General features: G+C 50.4%; 2 protein-coding genes across 2 annotated transcripts in view; one reads left to right on the top strand and one right to left on the bottom strand.

Moving 5' to 3' along the window:
- CSMD2 (CUB and Sushi multiple domains 2) overlaps positions 1-24,025 on the top strand; it is a 676,782-nt gene that overhangs the window by 286,660 nt on the left and 366,097 nt on the right. The gene's annotated exons all lie outside the window — the stretch shown is intronic.
- Positions 6,022-6,597, bottom strand: HMGB4 (high mobility group box 4). The gene has a single exon (XM_007182482.2). The coding sequence runs from the start codon at positions 6,595-6,597 to the stop codon at positions 6,022-6,024; it is 576 nt and encodes a 191-aa protein (XP_007182544.2).

Here is a 24,025-nt window from a genome sequence, read left to right as displayed (position 1 = left end):
TAAAGTTGCAATAAAGGTGTCCACTGGAGCTGGGGAGCGGTCTACTTCCAAGCTTACTCATGGTTGCTGGCAGGATTCAGGTCCTTGCCGGCTGTCTGAGGGCCTCAGTTCCTCGCTGGGCATTGGCCAGAAGCCACCCTCAATTCCTTGCCATGTGGGCCTCTCTACAGGGTGGCTTTCAGCATGTCAGTTTGCTTTGAGCAAGCGAGAAAGAGAGAGAGGCAGAGAGAGAGTCTTTCATAGCCTAGTCCCTTCCGAAGAAGTGACATCCTATCACTTTGGCCCTATTCTGTGCATCAGAAGGAAGTCATTAGGTCCAGCCCACACTCAAAGGGAGGAATCACACAAGGGTGTGGACACCAGAAGGCCTGGTTCACTGGGAGCCATTTCAGAAGCTGAGTGTGGGCGACAGTGCAACTCGCGAGGCAGCAATGGCCTCATTATCCTGGGTCCGACTCCCGTAGTGAGGGGTAACCACCGCGACGTTTCACTGCTGACGGGGAGGAGTCTTCACAAATCGCTCAGCCAGCTGGAGCAGAGAAAGGACTGGAAAGGGAGCAACGAGTAGGGGGAGCTGTTGCAAGGCAACTGTTATGAGGGGATGGCCACCCGGGAACGCTCAGCGCGCCACTGCTCATCCACCCAGAGGTCAAGGCCAGTCTGCAGGGTCACATGACCCCCTTTTGGCCTTTGGCCAAGCTCTTTCTCCTGCTTGAACTGCCTTTGTGTGTGTTGTTCTCTCCTTCTTTGCACCATCCCTTAGAGACCAGGGCAGGCACCCCCATCCACTGGGCACTTCTTACACATCAGACTTCATGTACAAGGATGTCCCAGACATTTCGTTTATCCTCCGGCACACCTGGAGAGCAGGTATTGTGTGTGGGTGTGTGATTAGAGGTGCATGACAAGACGCAGAGGTGCCAGGGCTTTGTGACTTCACCCTGATGACCTCACCCTGGCCAGGGGCCTGATCCTCGGTCTTATAGGCCCAGAAATGGAACCTTTTTGTCCCCAAACATGCTTTAGTGGAGGCTGAAATCAACTCTAAGATCCCAGTGATGCTGTGTGGCCCAGATGCTAATCAATTGTTTGCAGCTGGGATCGTCTTCTCCGTTGGGATTTGAGGGAAGCCCCAAAAAATGAATAAACAAACAAACGAACAAATAAATACTTATTCCTTTGCCAAGTTCAGAATCAGTTGGCAGATGAAAGAGAAAGACAGATGAGGATCAGCCTTTCACTTTTATTACTGATGAACTGGTTGGAGAGCAGACCTGAACACATTTGCAGCTGGGGTTGGCGGGGGAAGAGCAGGTCAGCCCTTCCTCTCTCTCGAAGTCACTAGGCAGATCAGTGATGCCTCCTCTTCAGAGTAAATGCCAGGGCTGCACGAGGAAAAAGAACTCCTCCGTGGTCCTGGGGCCAGCAGCATCAGTACCACCTGGGAACTTTTAGAAATGCAAATTATAGGCCCAACTCCCAGAAGAATTGAATCAAACTCTGGGGGTGGGACCCAGCATTCTGTATCTTAATAAGGTCTGAGGTGATTCTAATGCAGCCTCAAAGTTGAGAACCACTGGTCTAGTGGAAGCTGCTCCACATGGAAATCTGAGGCCTGGGAAGCAGTGTGCCCCTGGAATATTTTGCCACCCGTGCCTGTCCTTCCCCCCCATCTCTGGGAAAACAAATCACAGGGAGAGACGTTTCACAGCTTCCACATTTGATTTTTAGCTTACAGCTGCTCCCAGGAGGACCAAGTGGAGGCTCCTGATTATCTCCCCTCCAAAAGGGAAGAAGGTCATGAATTTGGTATTCGCTAGCCTTGCCTCTTTCTCTTGCAGACCTGGGAGGCGCTAGCATCCCCTTATTGGCATTGGTAGTCTTTGAAGACTCTAGAATGACCATTAACCAGAAGTGGAAATGGAAGCACATGGATCCCCCTGCAGAAAAGCCTCTTTGGCTCCCATAGCCCTTAGGTTTCAAAATAAACTCCTTCCCAAGGCCTGTCCCTCTCCAACTGCATCTCAGCCACTCACTCACCCCTCCGGTCATTCTAGCCTCCCTCTGTCTAATGTGCCAAGCTCACTCCTGCCTCAGGATCTTTGCACTTGCTGTCCTTCTACTTGAACAACTCTTCCCTAAGACCTTGGCAGGCCTGACTCCCTCTTGTCCCTTAAATCAAAACCCAAATGTCATCTCCTCTGACCACCCATTTAAAGCGCCCTCAACCCCACTTGTCATTGTTTATCTCATTAGCCCGGTTTATTTTCTTCAGAGCACTTGACACTATCCAAAAATGACCTGGTGTGTTTATTTGTTGACTTGTTTATTTGTAAGAGATCAGGGGCCTCGCTGCCTCCCTGGTACTAGAACAGTTCCTGGTACGTTGCAGGCTTAAGATTGACACGAATATTTGCTGAATAAATGAACACAGGAAAAGGCTCTGGGAGAGAAGGGTCCGAGTGGAGTGATTCAGGCATTAAGACAGCCATGGGCCCAAAGACTCAGCCTCCTTCTGCCCGAGGGCAGGGGCCCCTGAGCCCAGCGGAGTGGGTGTGCGTGGAGTGCTGGTACCACACTGGGTTTTCTGCCTGCTTTTCCTCTCGCCCATTATCTTAGACCCAGGCTCCCCCTACTTCTCCTCCTCCTCCCCTCCTTCCCCCTTCACTGTCATTACATTACAGTCATTAGAAGCCAGCAGATTCACAACCTCCTGTCGGCTTTTTCATAAAGGACTATTAATAGAGTTAGTTTTCAGCGGGGGCGCTGCAAACTGTTGTCAAAACTCTGACTTAGCCACCCACATCCACGTAATTAATCACAGAGGAAACCAGCAAAGAGTGGCATGAGGGCTGGGGTCCAGCTGTGTGTGGGCCCTCTTCCCGGAGGGGACTGTCATGTAACACACAGCCGCTGCCCACCAAGAGCCAGGCTGGAAACAGGACAGCCTCACTGGAACCACTGCAGAGAACAAGCCAGGATCTAATTAGCACTGGGGGGCGTTCGCCACCTTCCAGAGGTTGGTAGCAAAGGAAAAGAAATGAAACAGGTGGGGTAGAGGCTGGAGGGAGAAAAAAGGTTAAAGATGGTTTATTTTAAGATGACGAGGAAGCTGGCATTTATTGAGTACTGTATTAGTTATCTATTGCTGTGTAGCCAATTACCACAAACTTGTTGGCTTAAAACAACACACGTTCGTTATCTCACCATTTCTCTGGGTCATAATCCGGTAACAGCTTAGCTGGGTCCACCACTTGAGGTCTCACAAGGCTGCAGTCAAGGTGTCAACCAGGGCTGAGTTCTCATGTGGAGGCTCAGCTGGGGAAGGATACACTTCCCCGCTCATGTGGTTGCTGCAGCACTTAGTTTCTTGTGTTTGTAGGACTGAGAGCTTCGGGTTTTTCCTGGCTGTTGGTCTGAGGCACCTTCAACTCCTAGAGATTCCCCACAGTTCCTTGCCACGTGGGCTTCCCCAGCTTGGCCACTTACTTCATCAAGCCAGCAGGAAGAATCTCTATAGAGCAAATCCACCAGCAAGATAGAGTTGTATATACCATGGTGTAATCACAGAGGAAATCATGTTCCATCTCCCCTGCCCTATTCTGTTGGTTAAAGGCAAGTCACAGGGGGACTTCTCTGGCGGTCCAGTGGTTAAGACTCCATGCTTCCACTACAGGGGGCACAGGTTCGATCCCTGATCGGGGAACTAAGATCCCGCATGCCGCGTGGCGCGGCCAAAAAAGGAAAAAAAAAGGGAAGTCACAGGTTCTGCCCACATTTAATGGGAGGGGGTTCGTACCAGGGTGTGAACACCAGGAGGGGGAAATCATAGGACAGCCGCCCTAGAGGGTCAACCATAGTACCTTTTATGTGCTAAGGACCGTGCCAAATGCTTTTGCGTGCGTTACATCATTTAATCACTAAAACACCCTGATGGGCAGGCATCATCCCCTTTGCACAGATGAGAAGCCTGAGACCGAGGAGTGAGAACTTACTTGCCCAAGGTCCTGCCAGTGATCAGAACCACTTGTGTCAGGACAGCAAGCTTACAGGCTGGAGAGTCAGCAGCTTTACAGTGAGGAGCAAGGGCCCGAGGCTGGTGGGGAAGAGGGTAGTGAGAGGGTTCTAGCTATGAGGCATGAGACCAGGAGGGAAGATGGCTGTGGAGTTCACGCTGAGAAAGAAGAAAACCGACAGTGCTTTGTTTGATGATCTCTATATTCTCAATGAAGCAGGAAATGAGGGTGTCTCCTGAGAGATTGGAGGTTGGGCTGGAGGGGAAGCAGAGCCCAGTTGGAACAGCACCTGTGGGGAATGGGAGAGGGGGAACGGGAATCTGGCCAGCGTGAGTACAAGGTTGCCGAAGAGGATAAAGCTGCTTCTTCCATGAAGACTTTAGCAGTTGCCTCGGTAGGTGGTACTCGCCCCCACCCCCAGCTCTTTGTGCAGTCTACACTCTCCTCAGGCCTTGTAGGGTGGTGGTTTTTGCCCGTGTCCATCCTTCTCGTCAGGGCAGGAACCTAACAGTAGACTGCGTTGGGCCTCCTGGTACCCAGCACAGGGTCTGGCGCATGGGAGCCCTTCGTAAATGGCCTGATTCCAGACCCTGAATTTCTAAATCACTCCACTCTATTACCTCTCACCCCCTAAAGGCTGACCCAGTTCTAAAAGGCTATTCAAAAATAGGTATTTTTATTTTTGTTCCAAAAGTAAAATTTGAAACAACAGCAGGTTACAGAGATGCAGATCCCTCATGGAATAAGGGTTTAGAGCTGGAATTAAGGAAGTCTGTTGCATGCAGAACCTGGTGACAAAAAAAGTAATTTTGCATTTTGGTCCAGTCTCTTTGATATCAGAAGTCAAGAGCCATTTCAAAATATTCCATATCAATCTAGATTGGTATGAAACGTTGCCTACAGTGTATTATTGTCTGAAAAATACAGTTATAGTAGACGGAACAATCCCATTTGTATCAAATGACAAGTTTTGACTCATTTTAAGTGGCAGAAAACCGAACTCAAACTATCTTAGACAGAATCCAAAACGTGTGGGCTTATCTTCAATGGAAAGTTCAGGATGCCAAAGGGACTAACATTTTGGCCTGAGAATGAGGCAAGTGGCTGCCAACGGCCCCTGTGGCTGCATCCTCCCCTAGGATTCCTTACACAAGTCCTGAGATCCACTCCGATTGGACCAACTTGGGTCACATGACCGTCACTGAGCCAATCACTGTAGCCAGGGGGATTCCATCTGATCCAGCCTTGGTCAGGATGGAGTTGGTGTGCTGTGATCAGGAGGAAAAGGAATGGATGCCGGGGTGGTCAAACAGGCAACAAATGTCCACTCTGTGTGTTGTGCTTACGTCCACAGAAAAATGACCGGGTAGATGCCCACCAAAATGTCAAGAAAAAGGTTCTCTCCAAGTTATAGTACTTGGGGCAGAGTCAAACGCCTGTTTTTGTAAAATCAGCCCCATGCTTCATCCTAGTGACTAGACTAGGGACCACCACTGGAGTCTCATCCTGGCCCACTAATAGTATCTAAGCCTTGCTGGAGGACCAGTTCTGGAATCCCTGGAGACACTGAGTCCCCTAAGGCCCACCTAAACTCCAGTTTCCCAGCCTCTGCTGGGGCCTGAATTGGGAGCCTGACCTGGACTCCAGGCCTTTTGCCCTCCTGGCGAGGAGGGTGGCAGGGCTGGCATTTGCTCACTTCACTCTGAGTAGGGTCCTCCACCCTGCAGACCCACTTGGGACCAGGACGCTCCCACCCCCAGGACTCCTAGCTTCTTTCCACCTGGAGATTCCCACCCCACCCTGCCTGCCCAAGCCAAGCCCAGTAAGTACGGACCACACACTCTCCAGACACTTCTCTCAAAACCAGCCCCTCCTGGGATCAGTTTCCAAACCCTGATCTCAGCTCCACCATGCCACTCACTTGTTGCCCAAAGTGGAGCGATGGCCCCTCTAACGCTACACACGAGACCAGGGACAGGCAGTACCATTGAATGGCATTTTATTTCTAATTGGATCCATCAGCTGTGTCTGACTCAGTTTGTTTGAACCCTCTGCGCTGGTTCTTAGCCGACCCGTGGAGGCTCTTCTTCCTGGCATTACGGTAGATGCCCAGTTCCTCTTGGTACTTAGCTCTCAGGAGAGCTGCCCTTTGTTCATAGGGCTGTTTGTCGTCGTCTGTCATTGCTGACCACATCTTCCCCGAGGCCTTTGCCACCTGCACTACTGACCAGTTTGGATTCTCCCACTTGAGCTGGGCATAGTGGTCTTGGCAGAAGAGTAGGAAGGACGATGGAGGTCGTCTGGGTGCGTGGGGGTCCCGCTTTCTCTTCTTCTTCTTCCTGCCAGAGTAATTCATCATCTCTTCCTGGTATCGGGCTTTGTCGAGCTTAGCCAGGGCTTCATATTTGGCCTTTTCTTGCTTTGAGATAGACCTCCATTTTTCCGAACACTTTCTAGAAAACTCTTTAAAGCCAAGGTAGGTATTTGGCTGCTGCTGCTTGAACTTGTTTCTGTAATTCAGCAAAAAGTGGATGTAAGAAGAGACATTTGCCTTGGGCTTTAGCTGGACTTCTTTTCCCATGTTCATAGGGTCATTTTATTTTCAGGATCTAATAACTCAGACAGCAGAGACTTTTGTCCGCCACACTCCAGGAGCAATTAGAAGGTGCTCTGCTGGCGGTGAATGTTTCTCTCTGTAAGAGCTGCAGGCAGGGGTCTGCCTTTTCAGTGGTGGTGGCATTGTTGGGTCAGAGGGGATTGTGACATCACTCACAAGCTGGCCACTCCAGGCCAGGGCTGGTGACATTTGCATACAGGTGCTCTTATTGGTTGGCTACTTGGCGGTCAAATTTCACTTCTTGTGAAAGATAATGGTTCATCCAGAGAAGGCTCTGGAGCAGTACCCCACCCCCTAGAATGTTTCTCCTTGGTTTCCTGGAGGCAGTGGGCTTTGCTCAATTGGGGAGCTTTCCATCCCTCGGATGTAGTAACAAGCCACGGGGTCTGCCTTCCCCGCCGTACGATTGTCAAGATGCCTTCTCATCCCTTCCAGAGACAGGTTGGAAATAATGAACACGAGGAGGCGGATGGCTCCAGAGCTATCATGATAAAACGTGAAGTCTTTCTGTTTGCCTTGAACGGTGGCAGTTCATCCTGTACAAAGAGTTTAGTAGTAACTCTAAAAATAATCAGGTATGACAGCTGTGACTCGGTTCCTGTCAGGACAAAGTTGTCTAATTTAAAACCCAAGCACTTGGCCTATACGTCTGAACTCTTCATTTCTCTGAGGAAATTGGGGGTGGGGTGGAGGTTAGGGAAGAAGGGAGGAGAGCCTTAAGATTTTACTAATTACACCTGAGTCCATGAAAATGAGGCAGAATCCTTGGCCTATCAGGAGGCCCCCCTGCCTTTATCCCAGGGGTCCCCGTTTCGTGGGGCTAGAGCACAAAGCTCTAGCAGCTACCCTCAAACTAGTCGGCCTCTGGCTTTTTGAGAAAAAAGTTGCAAATATTCCGTCAGTCTTCCAGCTGGAGGGAAAAGAAAGGAAAAGTGTCATTTATTGACCTTTGGACATTGCCGAAGTACTTGTTTACCTGGTCATGGAGTTGATACCACTCAGTGGTTGATAACAGAGCCAAGTTTACAGAACTGGAACACTGAGCCTCATTAGCATAAAATTAACCTGTTTAAGGTAAAACAGCCACTAACAGGTTGGATCTGGATTTGAACCATTTTGCCTGACTGGAGCCTCTGCTTCATCCTGCCTGCACAGAACTGCTGCCTGGGGGGGCCTAGGGTCCGGGTGCATGGCCTCAGCAGCTGAGCTGAGTCTGACACTGAAACTTGCCTGAGGCTAGACCCCGTTTTGAATTTTGGCCAAGGTCCTTTCCAGGGCCCCACAACCGATTTCACCTTCCATCTTACATAAAAGACAGATGGCTATTGACTAGAGTCTCCAATCCTGAATTCTAGTCCCAGCTCGCCACGAGGCGGCTGGGCTACCCAAGCCAGTCCCTTCCTTCCTGTAAGCCTATGATGTCTCATCTGTGAAATCAGTGATGCGGAATCAGTGTTCCACTGGCCAGGAAAGACCCTCCCGGTGACATGCTGTAGTTCTGTGGCTGGACTGGGGAGCCCGTGAGATACCAGATGCCAGCTCAGGGAGTCCGGGCCAGTGGTGGGGGCAGAGAGGTCTGGCCAGTGGGAACAGTTTAATCTGGGGACACTTCTCAGCCTAGGGAGCTTTTTGCCACTCTGGTTCTTTGTACCACGGTGGCCAGAGGTTGGCTCGTCTGTCCGTTGGACTTGAGCTGGGCTGCCGAGATGAATGAGACACAGCTCCTTCCTGAGGTAGAAGGCTGGGTTGTGAGGAAGAACTTGCCTAACATCCATACGTGATAATCAGCTTCAGCTCAGACTCACAAAGCACCCAGCAGCTTATCTGTGCCTCTGTTCATAACCTTCTGCCCCCTCTCAGGATGTTAAGATCCAGGAACATTAACTCCATGATAACCATCTGGAGCCTAGCAGATCTAGGAAGAGAAGACAGTTAAGGTGAAAGCTATGACAGTCCTTTGGTGTTGGGGCCATATTCCCGACTTGGCAGGGTGAAGCAGGGCACCCCTTTGTCTAGTGGAGCTGCGGGAGAAGTAAGTACACCGGACTTTCTAAATCGACGCTGTGTGCGCTGGCATCTGAGGTTTGCTCCTTTCCATCCTTCTCCAGCCTGCTCCCTGTCCTGGGAAGCTGACCCATATGGACCACATCACTGGCTCCTATGCCCTCTGGCTTCCACTCAAGTTTGACCGATGGGGACCCCAACAGGAGATCAGGGAGGGAGGGAGGTGAGGTCAAGGCAGTTACTCTTCTGGCTCCCTCCCTGTGGGGTTGCCTGGAGCTGGCTCCTCATCCCCAGACTGAAAGCCCGGGCTCCTCTTAAGGCATCGTCTCGAAATGACTCTCCTTCCAGGTTCCCTCTCCTTGTCCCCTCCTGCTGAGGGTGGTAAGAGCTCCACCTTTACTAGCCTCTGAGGATTCGGCTCTCCCTTGTGGCTTTCCAGCACCTTGCCCATCCCTTTGTAAATAGCCTCTTTGTTAAACACTCCTCAAATTATTCTAATTTGAGTGGCCATCTGTTTCCTGCTGGGACCCTGACCAGTGTGCTGTGTTTCTAACCTTCCACCGTGAACAGCGGAGGTGGAAAAATAAAGCAAGTGTGGGCATCCATCCAAAGTAGAAGGGTATCGAGCTTCTGGAGGCTTGAGTGCTGGGCAGTCACACAGCCCAGAGGGGCCTGCAGGGGCCAGTGTGCCTGCCGGGCGGTGGCAGGACAAGGCCGCATGGCTTAGGAAGAAGTGTCTAATGTCCTTTGTACCATGAGATGACCTCCAGGCAGGGCTGTGCTGCTCTGGAGGTCCAGGTAGTAAATAGTGCAGGCTTGGTGGGTCATGCATTTTCTCTTGCAAGTTCTCAGCTCTGCCATCGTAGCTCAAAAGACAATACGTAAACGAACGAGTGGCTGTGCCCCAGTAAAACTTCACAAACACAGGCGTTGATTTGGGGCTCGTAAGCCTGCCCACCCCAGTCTAGGGATGTGAGTTCAGTATTTGCAAACTTTTGGATTGCAGTCTACAATAAGAAATGTATTTTACACCATGACCCATTTATGCACGTGCACACTTCATAATAATAATATTTATACAATGCCTAATGTGTGCCTCTGTTCTAAGCACTTCACCCGTATCAGCTCATTTAATCCTCGTGACAACCCTGTGTGTGGGGTGCAAGTCGGGGCGTGCTACTTTTATCCCCGTTGTAAAGATAAGGTCTCTGAGCACATAAAGTTTTCAGAAACAGAAGTTTTACGAAACTATACCTACTATGTGTGTGACGTACTCTTTCCTTCTCCATTCTATGCTGTTATAGTCTCCTCTACTTTATTTTTTTCTTTAAAATGCACCCCACGGTCTGATCTTAAGACCTGCGAATGGGTCACAATCCATGGGTGGATTTGGAAAACAGTGTTTAGGCAGGCTGGGATGGACCCCCCACCTCGGAGGAGGTGAGAGCCTCTTTCTCGGCAGCGATAACACCAACTGGACAAGCGACATCCTTATAGTGGAGGAAGGGGGCAGATACCACTGTAACCAAGAGATCAAAGCAAAGACTATCAGTAATAGGCCATGCTGATATCACACCCCCCCTTCGATGATGCAATAATAAGAGCATCTCACCCAGTGGTATTCTTCCCCCAAATCCATAACCCTGGTCTAATCGTGAGAAAATATTAGACCAACCCAAATTAAAGGTCAGTCTACAAAATACTTGACCAGTACAAAAGTCTCAAGGTCTTGAGAAAATAAGGAAAGCCTGAGAAGCTGACAGACTGGAGGAGACTCTGTAGACATGATGCCCCCGTGCAAGAGAAATGCTGGACTGGATCCTGGAGCAAAAAGGGGCCCTAGTGGGAAACCTGGGGAGATGTGATAAAGTCTTCCACTGAGCCAATATTAATGTACCAGTGTGGTTTCTTAGTTTTGCTAGATGGATCATGGTTATGTAAGATGCTAATAGTAAGGGAAGCTAGAGGAGGGGTATACAGGAAATTTCTATACTGTCTTTGCAATTCTGTGCTCATTTCAAAATAAGTTTTTTTAAATCTCCCCAGCTGATGGGAATGTGTACCCAGGGTTGAAGCACCCCACTCTTAATCCTTCTCCAGGAATCCTAGGGCAAATTTTACCCTCAACTGTACCAGCATATGCTCCTGGCATATCATCTGTCACAGTGTTTCTCAAGTTTGGGGGCAAGCATCAAATTTGGGGAAATCTTAAAAATCCCAAGCCATAACAACAACAACATGAGAAGCAGAAGTACGTGGCAGGGGCACGTGATAAATGCTGTGATGTTCTCTCCATCCCCCTGCTGCCCATTCTCCTTTGGGGTGGGACTCAATGCTGCACTTGCCCTCTGAGCGAGACCTCTGTGGCAGGTAGAATAACGACTCCACGAAGATGTCCACATCCTAGGCCCCAAAGCCCATGAATATGTTACCTTACATGGCAAAAGGAACTTCGCAGATATGATTATGTTAAGGATTTGGGGATGGGAAGATTATCCTGGACTATCCGAGTGGGGCTGATGTAATCACATGGGTCCATATCAGAGAAAGGCAGGAGTTTCAGAGTTAGAGACGGAGATGTGATGACAGATGCGGAGGGTCAGAGTCAGAGAGAGATTTGAAGATGCTCCACGGTTGGCTTTGAAGATGCAGAAAGAGACCACAGGCCAAGATATGAAGGTAACCACTAGAAGCCGGGAGAGGCAAGCCAACGGATTCACCCCTAGAGCCTCCGGAGAGAGTGCAGCCCCACAGACACCTTGACCTTGGCGCAGTGATACCCATTTTGGACTTCTGACCTCCAGAACTGTCAGATAATTAATCTGTGTTGTTTTACGCCACTAAATTTGCAGTAATTTGTGAAAGCAGCAATAGGAAATGAACACAGTATCCTTCTCATCCAACTGGTGGTCTGTAACTATTCCTGTGCTGTTCTTAACCCCTGCTTGTGTTAACAAAGATGAGAAATGTATGCCGCCGCTTAATGGATGAGTTGAGGGAGTAGGGAGCATGATCTAGTCAATTTTACACACTTCACTCTCTCGCTGACTCATTAAGTCACTAATTCGCTCACTGGCTTACCAGTTAATTCACTCTTTTATTCTTTCAGTTCATTCACTCACTCACTCATCACTCATGTGCACACGTGTGTGCTCGCGCACACACACACACATTTCAACCAGTAGCTGAGTTGCTGGAGCATTGCGGCGGCTGCTTTAATGGCCATCGATAAGCAGTGTTTGAGGGATGGATATGTCTCAGGATTGGTGGTGGTAGGAGGCATCTGAAATTTCCTGGAAGCCAGACCGGTGGGGAAGACATGGTCATAAGCAGAGCTAGGCTCTTTGGCATGGACCTCATGCCAAGAAATGTTACCCAATCAGATGTGACCGTGATAGTTTAATAAAAATGATGATAATGCTTTAGGTAGATCACCTCCAGAAGCCTAGAGAGAGAGAGATTAATTTGTCCAGGGCAAATGAGAAACACTGGATTGGATCCTGGAACAAAAACTGGGGAACGTTAGCAGAAAAACTGGGGAGATGTGAATAAGTTCTTCCATTGAGCTAATAGTACAGTACCAATGTTGATTTCTTAGTTTTGATACATGGACCGTGGTCATGTAAGATGCTAATATTAGGGGAAGCTGGGGGAGGGGTATACAGGAAATTTCTGTACTGTCTTTGCAACTCTATTATCATTTCACAGCAATGAGTGGCAGAGCCAGGCCTCAAACTCAGGTTGGTTTGACTCCAAAGTCTATGTGTTTAACCTCTACTGAGTGTCTAGGAACTCCCTTGGGGCCAAGGAGAAGGGGAAGCTGGCAAGGAACAAGGCCAAATACTGCAGGAGGAGAGCAGGTGGAAAGAGAGAAGGTGTCTAAATCTCAACACTTACGGGGTTCTGGGGAGACTTTTCCCATCTGGGTTGATCCTGATTCCAGATGCATCTGGTGAAGTTATCCCCAGGTCATAAGGTGCCCCAAGTTCAGCATGTAGACTGACCTGGATGGCCCACTGAACCCCTCGGCAGGTACACATGAAGCCTGGGTCCACTCTCATGGGCAGAGGCTAGGCAAAGCCAAGTACGGGGTCAGCAACTAGCCCAGTGGGCTAGTGAACAGGTGGACAGGAAATGGGACAGATGATCAGGTGTAAGAATAGGGTCAGCATGCAGGGGACCAGGCATGCGTGTTTACCTTTGGCAGGTTGTGGCAGAGGGGGAGAGGATGAGAGCTAGAACAAGACCTCCTCTGAGGAGATAACCCCCAGAGCCAGCTGTGGGTACCCCTCACGGGCCTTGACAAAGCCCCTCCCTGACACCACAGAGTAGGAAGAGTGGCCCCTGATCTTTCTGTCCAAACCCCTGCCTCTTTCAACCACAGTGGACATCTTTTATCTGCCTGGAACCCCTCCCTTCTTTCGAGCCCATTCCTTCTTTGGGAGAACTGTCCCCAAAACCAGTCATGGAATTCTGGTAGGGGCCCATGCCCTCGGCCCCAGGAGTGGACACAACCCCAGCTAGACTAATCAGAGGCTCCCAGTGAGCTTTTCCTAATTGAACCCAAGGGAAGAGATGTTCGTTTTCTCTCTGGAGGTGAAGCTGGGAGAGTGAATCAGGGAGCTGCTAAGTATGGCCACAGTCCCAGCCTCCAGCAGCACCATCTGCAGTAGCGAGGATGAAGCCAGAGACAGAGCACAGCACAGACGGACCCAGAGACAGGGGCCTGTGGCATCTGAGTCCCTGGGTCTAGTCATCCCTGGGGCCAGCTACAGTGTGACTATGGCAGCCGATAATTCCTTCTCTACTCCACGCCCATTTCATCAGGATTTCCGCCACTTGAAACCACGAATATAAGACGTTAACTTAGATGTGCTGGGGGTGAGTGATATAAGACAGGAACTCTCCCCTCCCCTATTTCCAAGCCTTCCTTCCTGTCTCTTTCCTCTCCCCTCTGCTTGTGTTTGCTCCACCATACTAATGGCTGGGTCTCTGGTGCGTTGTTCAGGTGGCGTACGGACGGCACTGGCACATGGTGGGCCCTCCTTAACAGCGAATGCTTCTTGAGCACTTGCTGTGTGCCAAGCCCTGTACTCAGAGCTTGTAAACTCATTATCTCACGTAAACCTCTTAGAGTTCTATGAGGTGCGTGCTGTCGTTATCCATATTAAATACGTGGGGAGACCGAGGCGCAAAGCAGGTCAGTTACCTGCCCAAAGTTAGACAGCTGGGAAGTGTAGAGCCGAGACTTGAACCCAGGCAGGTGCCTTCCAGGGCCCATGTGCTTAATCTCTGCCCCAAACTGCTTTGGATTCAGTAAATGTTAGACCCTTTGCCCACGAGTTTCCCTTGCTGCACGGAGCTATGACATGACCAAGAGTGATGGCTGCTGTGTCTTGAAGCCTCAGCAGGAGTTTATCAGCATCACTGTGTCAACTTGAATCATCGTAGTCACACTATGAGAGGCACGCTGGGGAAAGAGAGGCTCAGAGAGGGAAAGCAACCTCCCCAGGTCACACAGCCCGTGGTTGTGGAGGCAGGATGGGAATCCGGCTCCAACTGACTCTAGGATAGCTTCCTCACTGACCTTAGCAACCCCGATCCCCGAGACGGTTTAGCCCATCCATTCTCCAGCCGCCTGGGAGGTTCACTCCCTCAGCCAGGGCTTCAGAGCTGCTGAACCGTCAGGCGGGGCTGGCTAGCTGCCTCCTGGAGGGGGAGAGGGAACCTTGAGGATGCTGAAACTCAGAATGGCAGTCGAGTGGCAGGCAAAGGCTGGCGTGGGCGGCTCCTCGATAAGCCATCTGCAAACATTTCCTCTGGATGAGAAGTATTATCCAAATTTAATCCCCAGAGGCCTCTGCAAGGCATACGTTGCCACCCTCCCTGGAATGGGGGCAGGTCCCTTCTCCGATTCCTGTTACAGTGACAGGCGGAAGCTGGGCAAGGCTGAGTAAGCACGAGCCAGTGGAGGCCAGGCTGGGGATGCCTGAGGGTGGGAAGGAAGGTGGCAGCCAAGTGTACCGGCTATGCTGGGTGCCACAGAGTGCCCTGCCCTTTCGCCCCTGCACTGTACTCCCACCAGAGTGGATGCAGGCATCCTTATTTCCCCAGGGAAGTGAGGCCACACTATTCTGGGGTCTCCTTAATCCCTGTGTTCTCTGGAGGCTAGGGTTCAAGGCACTGATAAGATCCCATCTCCTCTCTTCTCAGACCTAAGCAAGGGAGTAAAATAGTTCACATTTGTGAGATACCTATTGTGTCAGGCACAGTCCTGGATACGTTATATGCAAGAGCACAGAATCCCATTGCACAGATGAAGAAACCGAGGCTCAGAGAATTCATAGCACATGCCCACATTTCACAGTTAGATGACAGTCCAGCCCAGATTGAAATACAGGGCTGTCTGATTTTAGAGACCTGGCCTTTAACCCTGACCTTCTTAAACCTATTGCCTCTGTAGGGGAACAAGACAGGTGATGAACCTGAGAGGTGGTGTCTCCACCTAGACAGAGACCTGAGCCAGTAAGGGAAGAGGGTCTAGGTAGCGTGTGAGCACACCTTGGTTACGAGGCTCCTAAGGCCAGCACCCTGTTCCTGGGTGAAGCCTGGTGGGGGTAGGCTTTGACATCTTCAGGCATGGGGACCATCAGGTCTGCAGGCTGGATCTCAGGTCTAATCTATGGCAACAGAGACTCGGGCTGGGGGCAGGGAACGGCCAGCTGAGGGCCCAGCAGCTGGTCAGGGCCCAGACTGCTCTTAGATTCTGTCCCAGTCAGACTGGAGCGGGACCTGGAGGAGGACGGGTCTTATAAGAGTGATGGGGTGGGGGGCAGGAACAGAGGTGGAAGAGATGATGCTGGGACACCCTTTTCCCAAATCTCCCCTGGGAGAGCTAGGCCTGTGAGGCCTTCTGTCAGTCACTGCACGTGCACGGTCCCGTTAGCTGATTGGCCTGGCCTGGTGTCACGAGGCTGCCCCTTCCCAGAGCTGTGTGTCGAGGGAGGGAGACTGATCTTCAGAGGCTTTAGCACTCAGAAAAGAGTAGAACTGCCTGATAGTTAGGCCTGGAGACAGAAAAGGAGAGAGTTGGGCATCCCTTGAAAGGCTTTGGGGAAACCACCACAAGCCCCCTTGCCCAGAGCTTGGCCCCCAGTGCCAGTGCCCATCTCCAGACCCAGCCCCATTCACTTTAGCATCATGGGCACGGTCTCTCCACAGAGGCAGGACACCCCTCCCCCAGCAGTCCTGCCCGGTGAGCGGCTGAGCTGGGAATGGAAGGAACCAACACCCCAAGCCACTCCCCAGACCTTCTCACTGTGTTCCCCTCAACTCACAGCCCCAGGACATCGTGATACCACTCTCATCCCGACAGCAAAGACAGCCAGGAGCTCTGTCCCTCAGCCCTCCCGGGCTCAGACACACACCCTCCAGGGAGCAGTGCGTCTGGAGGACAAGCATGTACCTGATGTAGTTTGTGTGGGTTCCCTGGAGCTCACAATTAGCCGAGCAGGGAAGAACGATGATAATTTGTTGAGTGTATTGAGTTGCTTCTGGGACAGAGGGAACATTTGCCCACGTTGATTACCAGACTCCACCGTTGCTGCCCTGGGGCCATGTCACCACGAGAAGAGTTTCCCCAGAAGGTACCAGCAGCTGCCCAGAACATGGGGAGAACAGTGAGGGTTGAGGGCCCAAGGGGCTGGGGCAGCACGTCTTCACGGGAGACCAAGACGAAACCCCGCGTGGCCTCCGAGCCCCTCCCCGCTGCCCCCAGTCTTCCCTGCTCACCTGCCTTTTCCTCTGCTTTCCCCACGTATGCCCTCTGCTTCCTCCCGCAGGACCTCGTTCATCCGTTCATTTATTTAAGTGTTCCTTCTTCACGTGAGCAGTATTTCTCGAGCCCTTCCCACGTGTCAGGCACTCACAAGGTACCGAACAAGAAAGGAACATCTCCTGTCTTCAGGGAGCTCGCGGTTTGGTGGGGAAGCAGATCCCTGCGCGATGCGTGATGAGACAAGCACTGGCTTGGACCAAGTGTAAGGACTCTTTGCAAGAGAAAAGGAGGTACCAGGGAGAAGCCCACCTGGCTTCCGGGAGCCAGTGGCTGTAAGACGACACAGGATGGATGAAAAGGAAGTCACTAGAAGAAGGGTGGGGTGGACAGGGAGAGTTTGGCTGGGAGGTGAGTTCTTGATCTTTAGAAACATTCAGAACACACCTTGACTGACCATGTGTCCAGAATGCTGGAGCTGGGATTCGTGCATAGCCAGGCAGCAGACCTGGAAGGCCTCTGAAATTCTCAAATATGATGTTAAGACTGGCTGTTTCCCACTCTTCTGATCTCAAAGGGGATAGCATTAGAAAAGATGCCCCACTGTTGAAAGCAAGAGACTGTCATTTGCATGTTCGCTCATTCATTTATTCATTCATTCATTCATTCACAAAGCATGTGTCATGAAAGTGCTTTAACCATCTCCCCCCACGCAGCTCCCTGGAGTGGCTGGCACTCCCAGGCGTGATGGATCTTCCTGCCCGAGGCCCCGTGGCACTCAGCGCTGGCTGCCTGCGGGCTGTCTCCCTCCCCCACCCCCAATGCCTGTGCACTCCGTGCTCCCACCAGCTGAGCCTTGCACTTTCTGAGAATCGGATGGGTTCGTTGCCAACTCTCTCGATGCCAGTCATACTTGTTATTATAATTATGTGACTTAAATGAAACATCACATAAACTGATGAAATACGAGTGTGAAAGGAAGTATAGTTGCATCTCTGGAAACTAAATTGAATGCTTTGGCATGGTTCCATGGAGGAGACGCCCTAAAAAGAATTGCTTCCTAAATATTAGGTGTGAGTGAGTGAGAGAACGGCACGCCACTGAGCTGGCGAAGGGACGAGGGAAGGGACTCCCTTCCATCTGGGAAGGGACGAGGTCTGTCTTGCCCACTGCTGCATCCCCAGTGCCTAGCACAATGCTTGGTACATCGCAGGTGCTCCATGATCATCTGTTGACTGGAGGAGCTGTGGCAGAATTGGAAACGGTGAGCGATGCATTATCGGTGGAGTTTATGCAAGATAGACAATGCAGAGAAGAAACCCACGGTCAAAGGGAAGACCTTGCTCCCGAGTTACATGGACTGGCAAAAAAAAAACATGTCCCTCCAAGTGTTTTTGCATTATAATGGAGTGTTGAAGCTATGAGTGTATTCTTTTATCATTCCCCACTTAGAAATTATTTTTTACCAACCGACTGCATCACGGCCAAGGCTTCTACGTTCGGCGTCAGTAAACTCTGTAAAGGGCAAGGTAAAGATTTTCAGCTTTGCAGGTTATACTTACTGTCACAACTACTCAGCTCTGCCTTTGTAACCTGAAAGCAGACAATATGTAAATGAATGAGCACGGTGGTGACCCAGTGAAACTTAACTGACAAAAGAGACAGCGCACTGTGGTTTGCCAAGCCCGGTTCTATGGAACTGATTTGTTCTGTGCGCCAGGCACTGTGCTGTGTTGCTGGACACACAGAGACAAAGAAAATTCTGTCCTTGCGCTTACGGAGCTCGCCTTCGAGTCAGGGAGGTGGTCATCAAGTCAAAAGATGATTACAGTTTGCTGTGCTCAGTACAGTAGTGGGGCATGTCCAAGGTGCAAAGTGGACACATGGAGGGCACTGCTCCTCCCATAGGGGCAGGGAGAGGGAGAGGTGGAGGAAAGGAGGCGTTTTGTTAGGTTCATGGGATCAGTGATATTCTCCCAGGTAACCAGGTCGGGCAGCAGGAAAAGGCATTCCAGGCAGAGGGAATAGCCTATGCAAAGGCATGGAGACATGAAAGTGCCTGGAGCTCAAAGTGGGTGTCACTGGAGAGGGAAGACATGAAAAAGCTTAGACTTTATCCTGGAGCCAGTGGACCTTTGCTGCTGGGTTTCCAGCAAGGCAATGACTTGAGCAAATGCCTGCACAGAGTATGGAAGATGGATGGAGGCCGAGGGCAGATCAGAAGGCTGTCTCTGTAGCGCGGGTGAGGAACGATGCGGTCGTGAGGTAAAGACCATGTGGCCACAGTTGGCCACGGGAGCGAAGGAATGGAAGGAGTTAAGGATGATCCCCGGGTGGGGTGGCTGGGAGGAGGGTGCACATCATGGGGAGAGAGAACGCTAAGGGGCAGGAATGACGGGCGAGGGGAAGCTTTGGTTTGTTCAGAGCATAGAAAACAACCCCCAGGGCTTCCCTGGTGGCGCAGTGGTTGAGAATCTGCCTGCCAATGCAGGGGACACGGGTTCGAGCCCTGGTCTGGGAAGATCCCACATGCCGCGGAGCAACTAGGCCCGTGAGCCACAACTACTGAGCCTGCGCGACTGGAGCCTGTGCTCCACAACGGGAGAGGCCGCGATAGTGAGAGGCCCGCGCACCGCGATGAAGAGTGGCCCCCATTTGCCGCAACTAGAGAAAGCCCTCACACAGAAACGAAGACCCAACACAGCCAAAAATAAATAAATTAATTAGTTAATTAATTAAAAATAAAAATAAAGAAAGAAAGAAAGAAAGAAAACAACCCCCAAAACATACAGTTAGGTAGCCAGGAGTTGAATCTTTGTAGGGTAGCTCAGGCCTCTCAGAACTGCCTCAGTACCTGGGGTGGGCAGGCACTGCTGGGAACCAGGACCTCGGGAAGAAGCCAAAGGGCCTCTTTCCAAAGGTAAGTCTAGAGGCCGGGGGGCTCCAGCAGCCCACAGCCAAAAGGGACTTGCACTCACCCCAGACATTCACCCAGTTCCTGGAAAATATGTAACATCACAGGTTTGTCTTGGGAAAAGGGTTTTCCTCAGTATAACAAGAGTCCTAGGCATTTGGCTAAAGAAAAACTGATATGGAAATCATTTGCGATGAGACTGGGTGTCAGGGCTGAGTCAATAAAGGCTCACGTCCGGGGTGAGAGGGAGCTTGGGCGGGGGAGCAGGAGTCAGCCTCCAACAAGGGCCTCGGTGTCCTTTGCTGCCGCCACCCAGACATTTCCAGAAGGCTTTCCCTGATTGCATCATGGTGTTCTCTCCATTCCCCAGCGGGGAGAGCAGACAGCAGGTGGGAAGGGCAGAGGGCTTGGGAGTGGGGCAGCAAGCACCTCCTGTATGTCACTTTCTCCCCGGCCGGGTGGGTTGGGAGTGGAGGGGTGGTTTATGCTTGGCCCTGGAAGATTCTTCAAGCCTGAATCACATCCAGGCTGTGCACATAACTTGGTTAAGAGATAAAGCCCACAGAAGGTGTGCTGGGAGCACAGAAGCCAGAGGCTATTGACCGAGGAGCTGCACAGAGAAGGAGACGGTGAAGCCGAACCTGGTAGATGACAGGCTTTGCAGGAACTGTTGTATCTAGGGAACCACAGTGGGAGTGGTACCCACCGGCAGGCACAGTACCTTGTACACAGTATGTGCTTGGTGAGTAAATGAATGAATGAAAGTTCCCCTGAGGATGTCCATTTTCAGGGATGCTGAGATTTAAACCAAGATCTCCTAATATTCCTCCCTCTCAGTTTAAAATTAGGCAGCAATTCCTTGCAGATCACTATTGTCATCTTGTGGGGCGTGTCTCTCAGCACCCCAACATCCTGACTGTACGAGAAGCTTCTTAAGAAGAAATGCTATCCACACAGTCTGCTCTGAGCTCTCCTATTACTGAAAGCAGAGCTTAGAGCTTTCTGCAGAGGAACTCAAAGCCACTTTTTCCATAACCAACTACATGCGTTAAAGGGAGTGATTTTTTTTTTTATTCTCCCCAAGCCAGATTCCATTAAGGAAGCCCCATTTAACGGAAGTCAATTTACCAAAAAGAAAAAAAAAATGAGCATAATTGCTTAAATACATTTTATGTTGTACTGCGGCAGCAATTTCCTGGGCGAACTTGGAATTCCCCAGACCCCTCATAGTGAAGTTAATATGGACAGAAAGGTTTGAAGGGGAGAATCTCTCTCTGTGTTTCTCTTCTTTAATTATGATTCTAACAGGGAGCACAATTAAAGAGGATCCTGGGGGGAGGAGGGAGGGAAAGTAAAGGAACAGGATGGAATTCAGCCTACACTGTTCCACTGCCTTCCCCGAGTACAGAGGCTCTATCTAGCATGAGTGGGATGGTTTGGGTTTGAATCCCACTTCTGCCACTTAATAGCTGTGTGACCTTGTGCAAGTTTCTTAACCTCTCTGTGTAGCCAGGTGCAATGGGAAAAGGCATTATGAGCATGCAAAGGCAGAGAAGCACTAAAAAGCAGTGTGTGTTCCAGTTCACGTAGGTCTTCTGTTTGACTAGAGAATGGGGTGTGTGTGTGTGTGTGTGTCTGTCTGCAAGTCTGTGTGACGTGCTCAGAGAGGGAAAGCAGGCAAAAGTCAGACCAGGAAGGCTTCACTGGGAAGGTGGCATTTGACCAAAGGCTTTGAGGAAGTGAGAGGGTGAGCCAGGTGGCGGTCTGGGAGAAGACCCAGCCAGCAGGCAGAGAAACTGTCAAGTGCAAAGGCCCTGAGGCAGGAGCAGTCCTGGCCAGTTTTGAACAGCATGGAGACCCATGTGGCTGAAGCGTAAAGCATAAGTAGAGGAGGAGACAGGAGAGGTGAAGACACACTGGCTTTTTTAAGGCTTGTAGACCCTGGTATAGTCTTTGACTCTAAGGCTTAGAGCCACTGAAGATTTGTTTTTAATTAACTCTATTAAAGTATAATTTACATAAAATAAAATTACCTATTTTATTTTATTTTATTTTTTTCTGCGTTGGGTCTTGGCTGCTGCTCACGGGCGAGCGGGGGCTACTCTTCATTGTGGCGTGCGGGCTTCTCATTGCGGTGGCTTCTGTTGTTGCGGAGCACGGGCTCTAGGCATGCGGGCTTCAGTAGTTGTGGCACGTGGGCTCCAGAGCACAGACTCAGTAGTTGTGGCGCACGGGCTTAGTTGCTCCACAGCATGTGGGATCTTCCCAGACCAGGGCTCGAACCCGCGTCCCCTGCATTGGCAGGCGGATTCTTAACCACTGCACCACCAGGGAAGTCCCTAAAATTACCCATTTTAAATATACAGTTCTGGGGGCTTTGACAAATGTGTATATGCCATATAACCACCAACTCATTCAAGATATAGAACATTTTCATCACCCCAGAAGGTTCCCCTGTGCTCCTTCCCAGGCAATCCCCACCTGTACCTCTCACTCCCAGCTTTGGCAACCACTGATGTGCTTTCTCTCACTGTAGATTAGTCTCTTCCAGAGTTTCATATAAAGGGATTCACACAGTATATACTCTTTTATCACTCAGCATAATGCTTTTGAGAATCATTCATGTTGTTGTGTGTGTCAGTAGTTTGTTCTTTTTATTGGAGAGTTTTGAGTGAGGCATGATACCATCGCAATGGCAGAGTTTAATGTGATGCTTCCAGCATTTAAGCCTCCCATTCTCTGATAGATGCCAAGAAAACTCTCAAATACGCATTTATGTCCAAGGAGGCAGGAGTAGTGCAGAGTAAAGATGCACAGGGCCCTGAGTTTAAGCCTCGGGAATGAACAGTCATCGTCAGGATTCCTGGGAGCAGGTGAAGGTGTGGGAGAAATGGGAGGCAGAGGATGTCCCTTCGGGCTCCTCCAGCCTGTACCATTGGGGGTTAATGCAGATCCCAGGGCTGGAGAATACCGACTTTCTGACTTCTGGTTACAACCTTGATCATTACTCTCTTCCTGCCCTTGGGACCCCAGCATCCTCCCCTCATTCCATTTTGCAATGAACAGCCCTTGGTTCTGAATTATTCAGGTAAATTCTCCCTATTTCTACTTCCCTTATGTAAATAGTCTCCAGGCTTTGTTATTGAGATAGAATTGAATTTGGCCTGGGGAAGAAAAAACCCACCATAGTGTTTGTGGCTCCTTAGAAAACTTCAATGACTCTGCCCGTAATAAAGTATTTTAAATGGGGTCTGGTGAAATACAGTAATTGGTTTCTGTAATAGCTCTTACCCTAGCAATATGGGGTGATATTCCTGGAGGTTGGTGTATATCAGCATTTTCATTAGAGTAAAAACTCAGTTTTGCAGGGTGAGAAGCTCCTTGGTTAGTTCCTTTGTCTAATAGGCATTTATGGAGACCTACCATGCTGGATCTCTTCCTTTCACCCCTCCAGATCATCTCCCCTCCCTTGTCTACCCTGTTCCATGCTCAGGAAGCCTTACTGGTGAGACTACATCAGTATGCTCCCTTGCCCTCTGGCTTCCAACTGGGCTAGATCCACAGAAACATCAGCAGTAGATTGGAGGAGGGGAGGGGAGGGGAGGGGAGGGGAGGGGAGGGGAGGGGAGGGAGGGAGGGAGTGTGTCTTGCTCCCTCCTTGTGGGATTTTCACAAACTGGCTGTAGTCTCCACTGACTGAAGATCTGGGTCCTGCGTGGTGGCCCTTTCTATGCAACCCTGTCCTTCAGGGAAAGCCATGTCCTCTCCAGGCCTGTGAGTGGAAACCAGACCCCTGTTAACAGCCTCAGGATGCTGCCCCATCCCCGGTGGTGAAGAGGCCATTCGTTCAACTGGAATCATTCTCATATGACCGAGCCACCTGTTTTCTGCTGGAACCCTGACACACCTGCTTTGTATCAAGCATTGTGTTAGGTGCTTAGTACAAAGATGAAGAATGAAGATGATGGAGAATAACATAGCAGCTGCCATTTACCAAGAGCTTTCTATTTTCCAGAGACCGTGCTAAAGTCTTTTTTGTGTATTATCTCATTCAATCCCGGCAGCCCTTTGAGAGAGGGATTATTATCTTCATTTTACAGATAAAGTTACAGAGAATTTAAGTAATTTTCATAAGGTAACACAGCCGATCCCTCTAGAGTCCCAGCTTCTCCCCTCCCCCACCCACCCACCAGTCTGCACTGCCCTCTTTGAGGCATTGTCCTAGGGAGACACACACCTAGATAAATGAATTATAATTTTAATAACATGCGGTGGCATCACAGAGGAGGGGAAAGGAAAATTATGTTTATTGAGCTAATATGTGTCAGATACTGGGCTAGGTTCTTTGCCCGTAAGGCCTCTCACATATTCCCACAGACTCTCCAGGCCGGTGTTGTTCCTCCATTTTCAGAAAGATCTAGTAACTGGTCCCAGGTCACACTGGTAGGAAGTGGTGAAGCCTGGATCTGAACCCAAGTCCGTGTGGCTTCAGAGCCGAGGAGAATAGGAAAGGCCTTCCTGGGGACATGGTGTCTGAGGGCATCCCGAAGTTGTCTCAAGTGATATGGCTGGTGCAGGAGAGAGGGTTACGCGCGGGTACATTCCAGGCAGAAAAGGCAAAGGCACAGAAAAGGAGAAAGCTTGGAATGCTTCGATGTAAGCAGGGTGTCCAGGCGGGGTGGGAGCGGTGGTGCCAAAGG

Source organism: Balaenoptera acutorostrata, chromosome 1, assembly GCF_949987535.1.
Source record: "Balaenoptera acutorostrata chromosome 1, mBalAcu1.1, whole genome shotgun sequence".
NCBI classification, from domain to species: domain Eukaryota; kingdom Metazoa; phylum Chordata; class Mammalia; order Artiodactyla; family Balaenopteridae; genus Balaenoptera; species Balaenoptera acutorostrata.
Note: the sequence above shows the minus strand (reverse complement) of the source record. Positions and strands in the feature narration are given on the sequence as shown.

Coding starts and splice junctions, on each gene's coding strand:
- HMGB4 (XM_007182482.2), bottom strand. CDS start 6,597: ATGGGAAAAGAAGTCCAGCTAAAGCCCAAGGCAAATGTCTCTTCTTAC.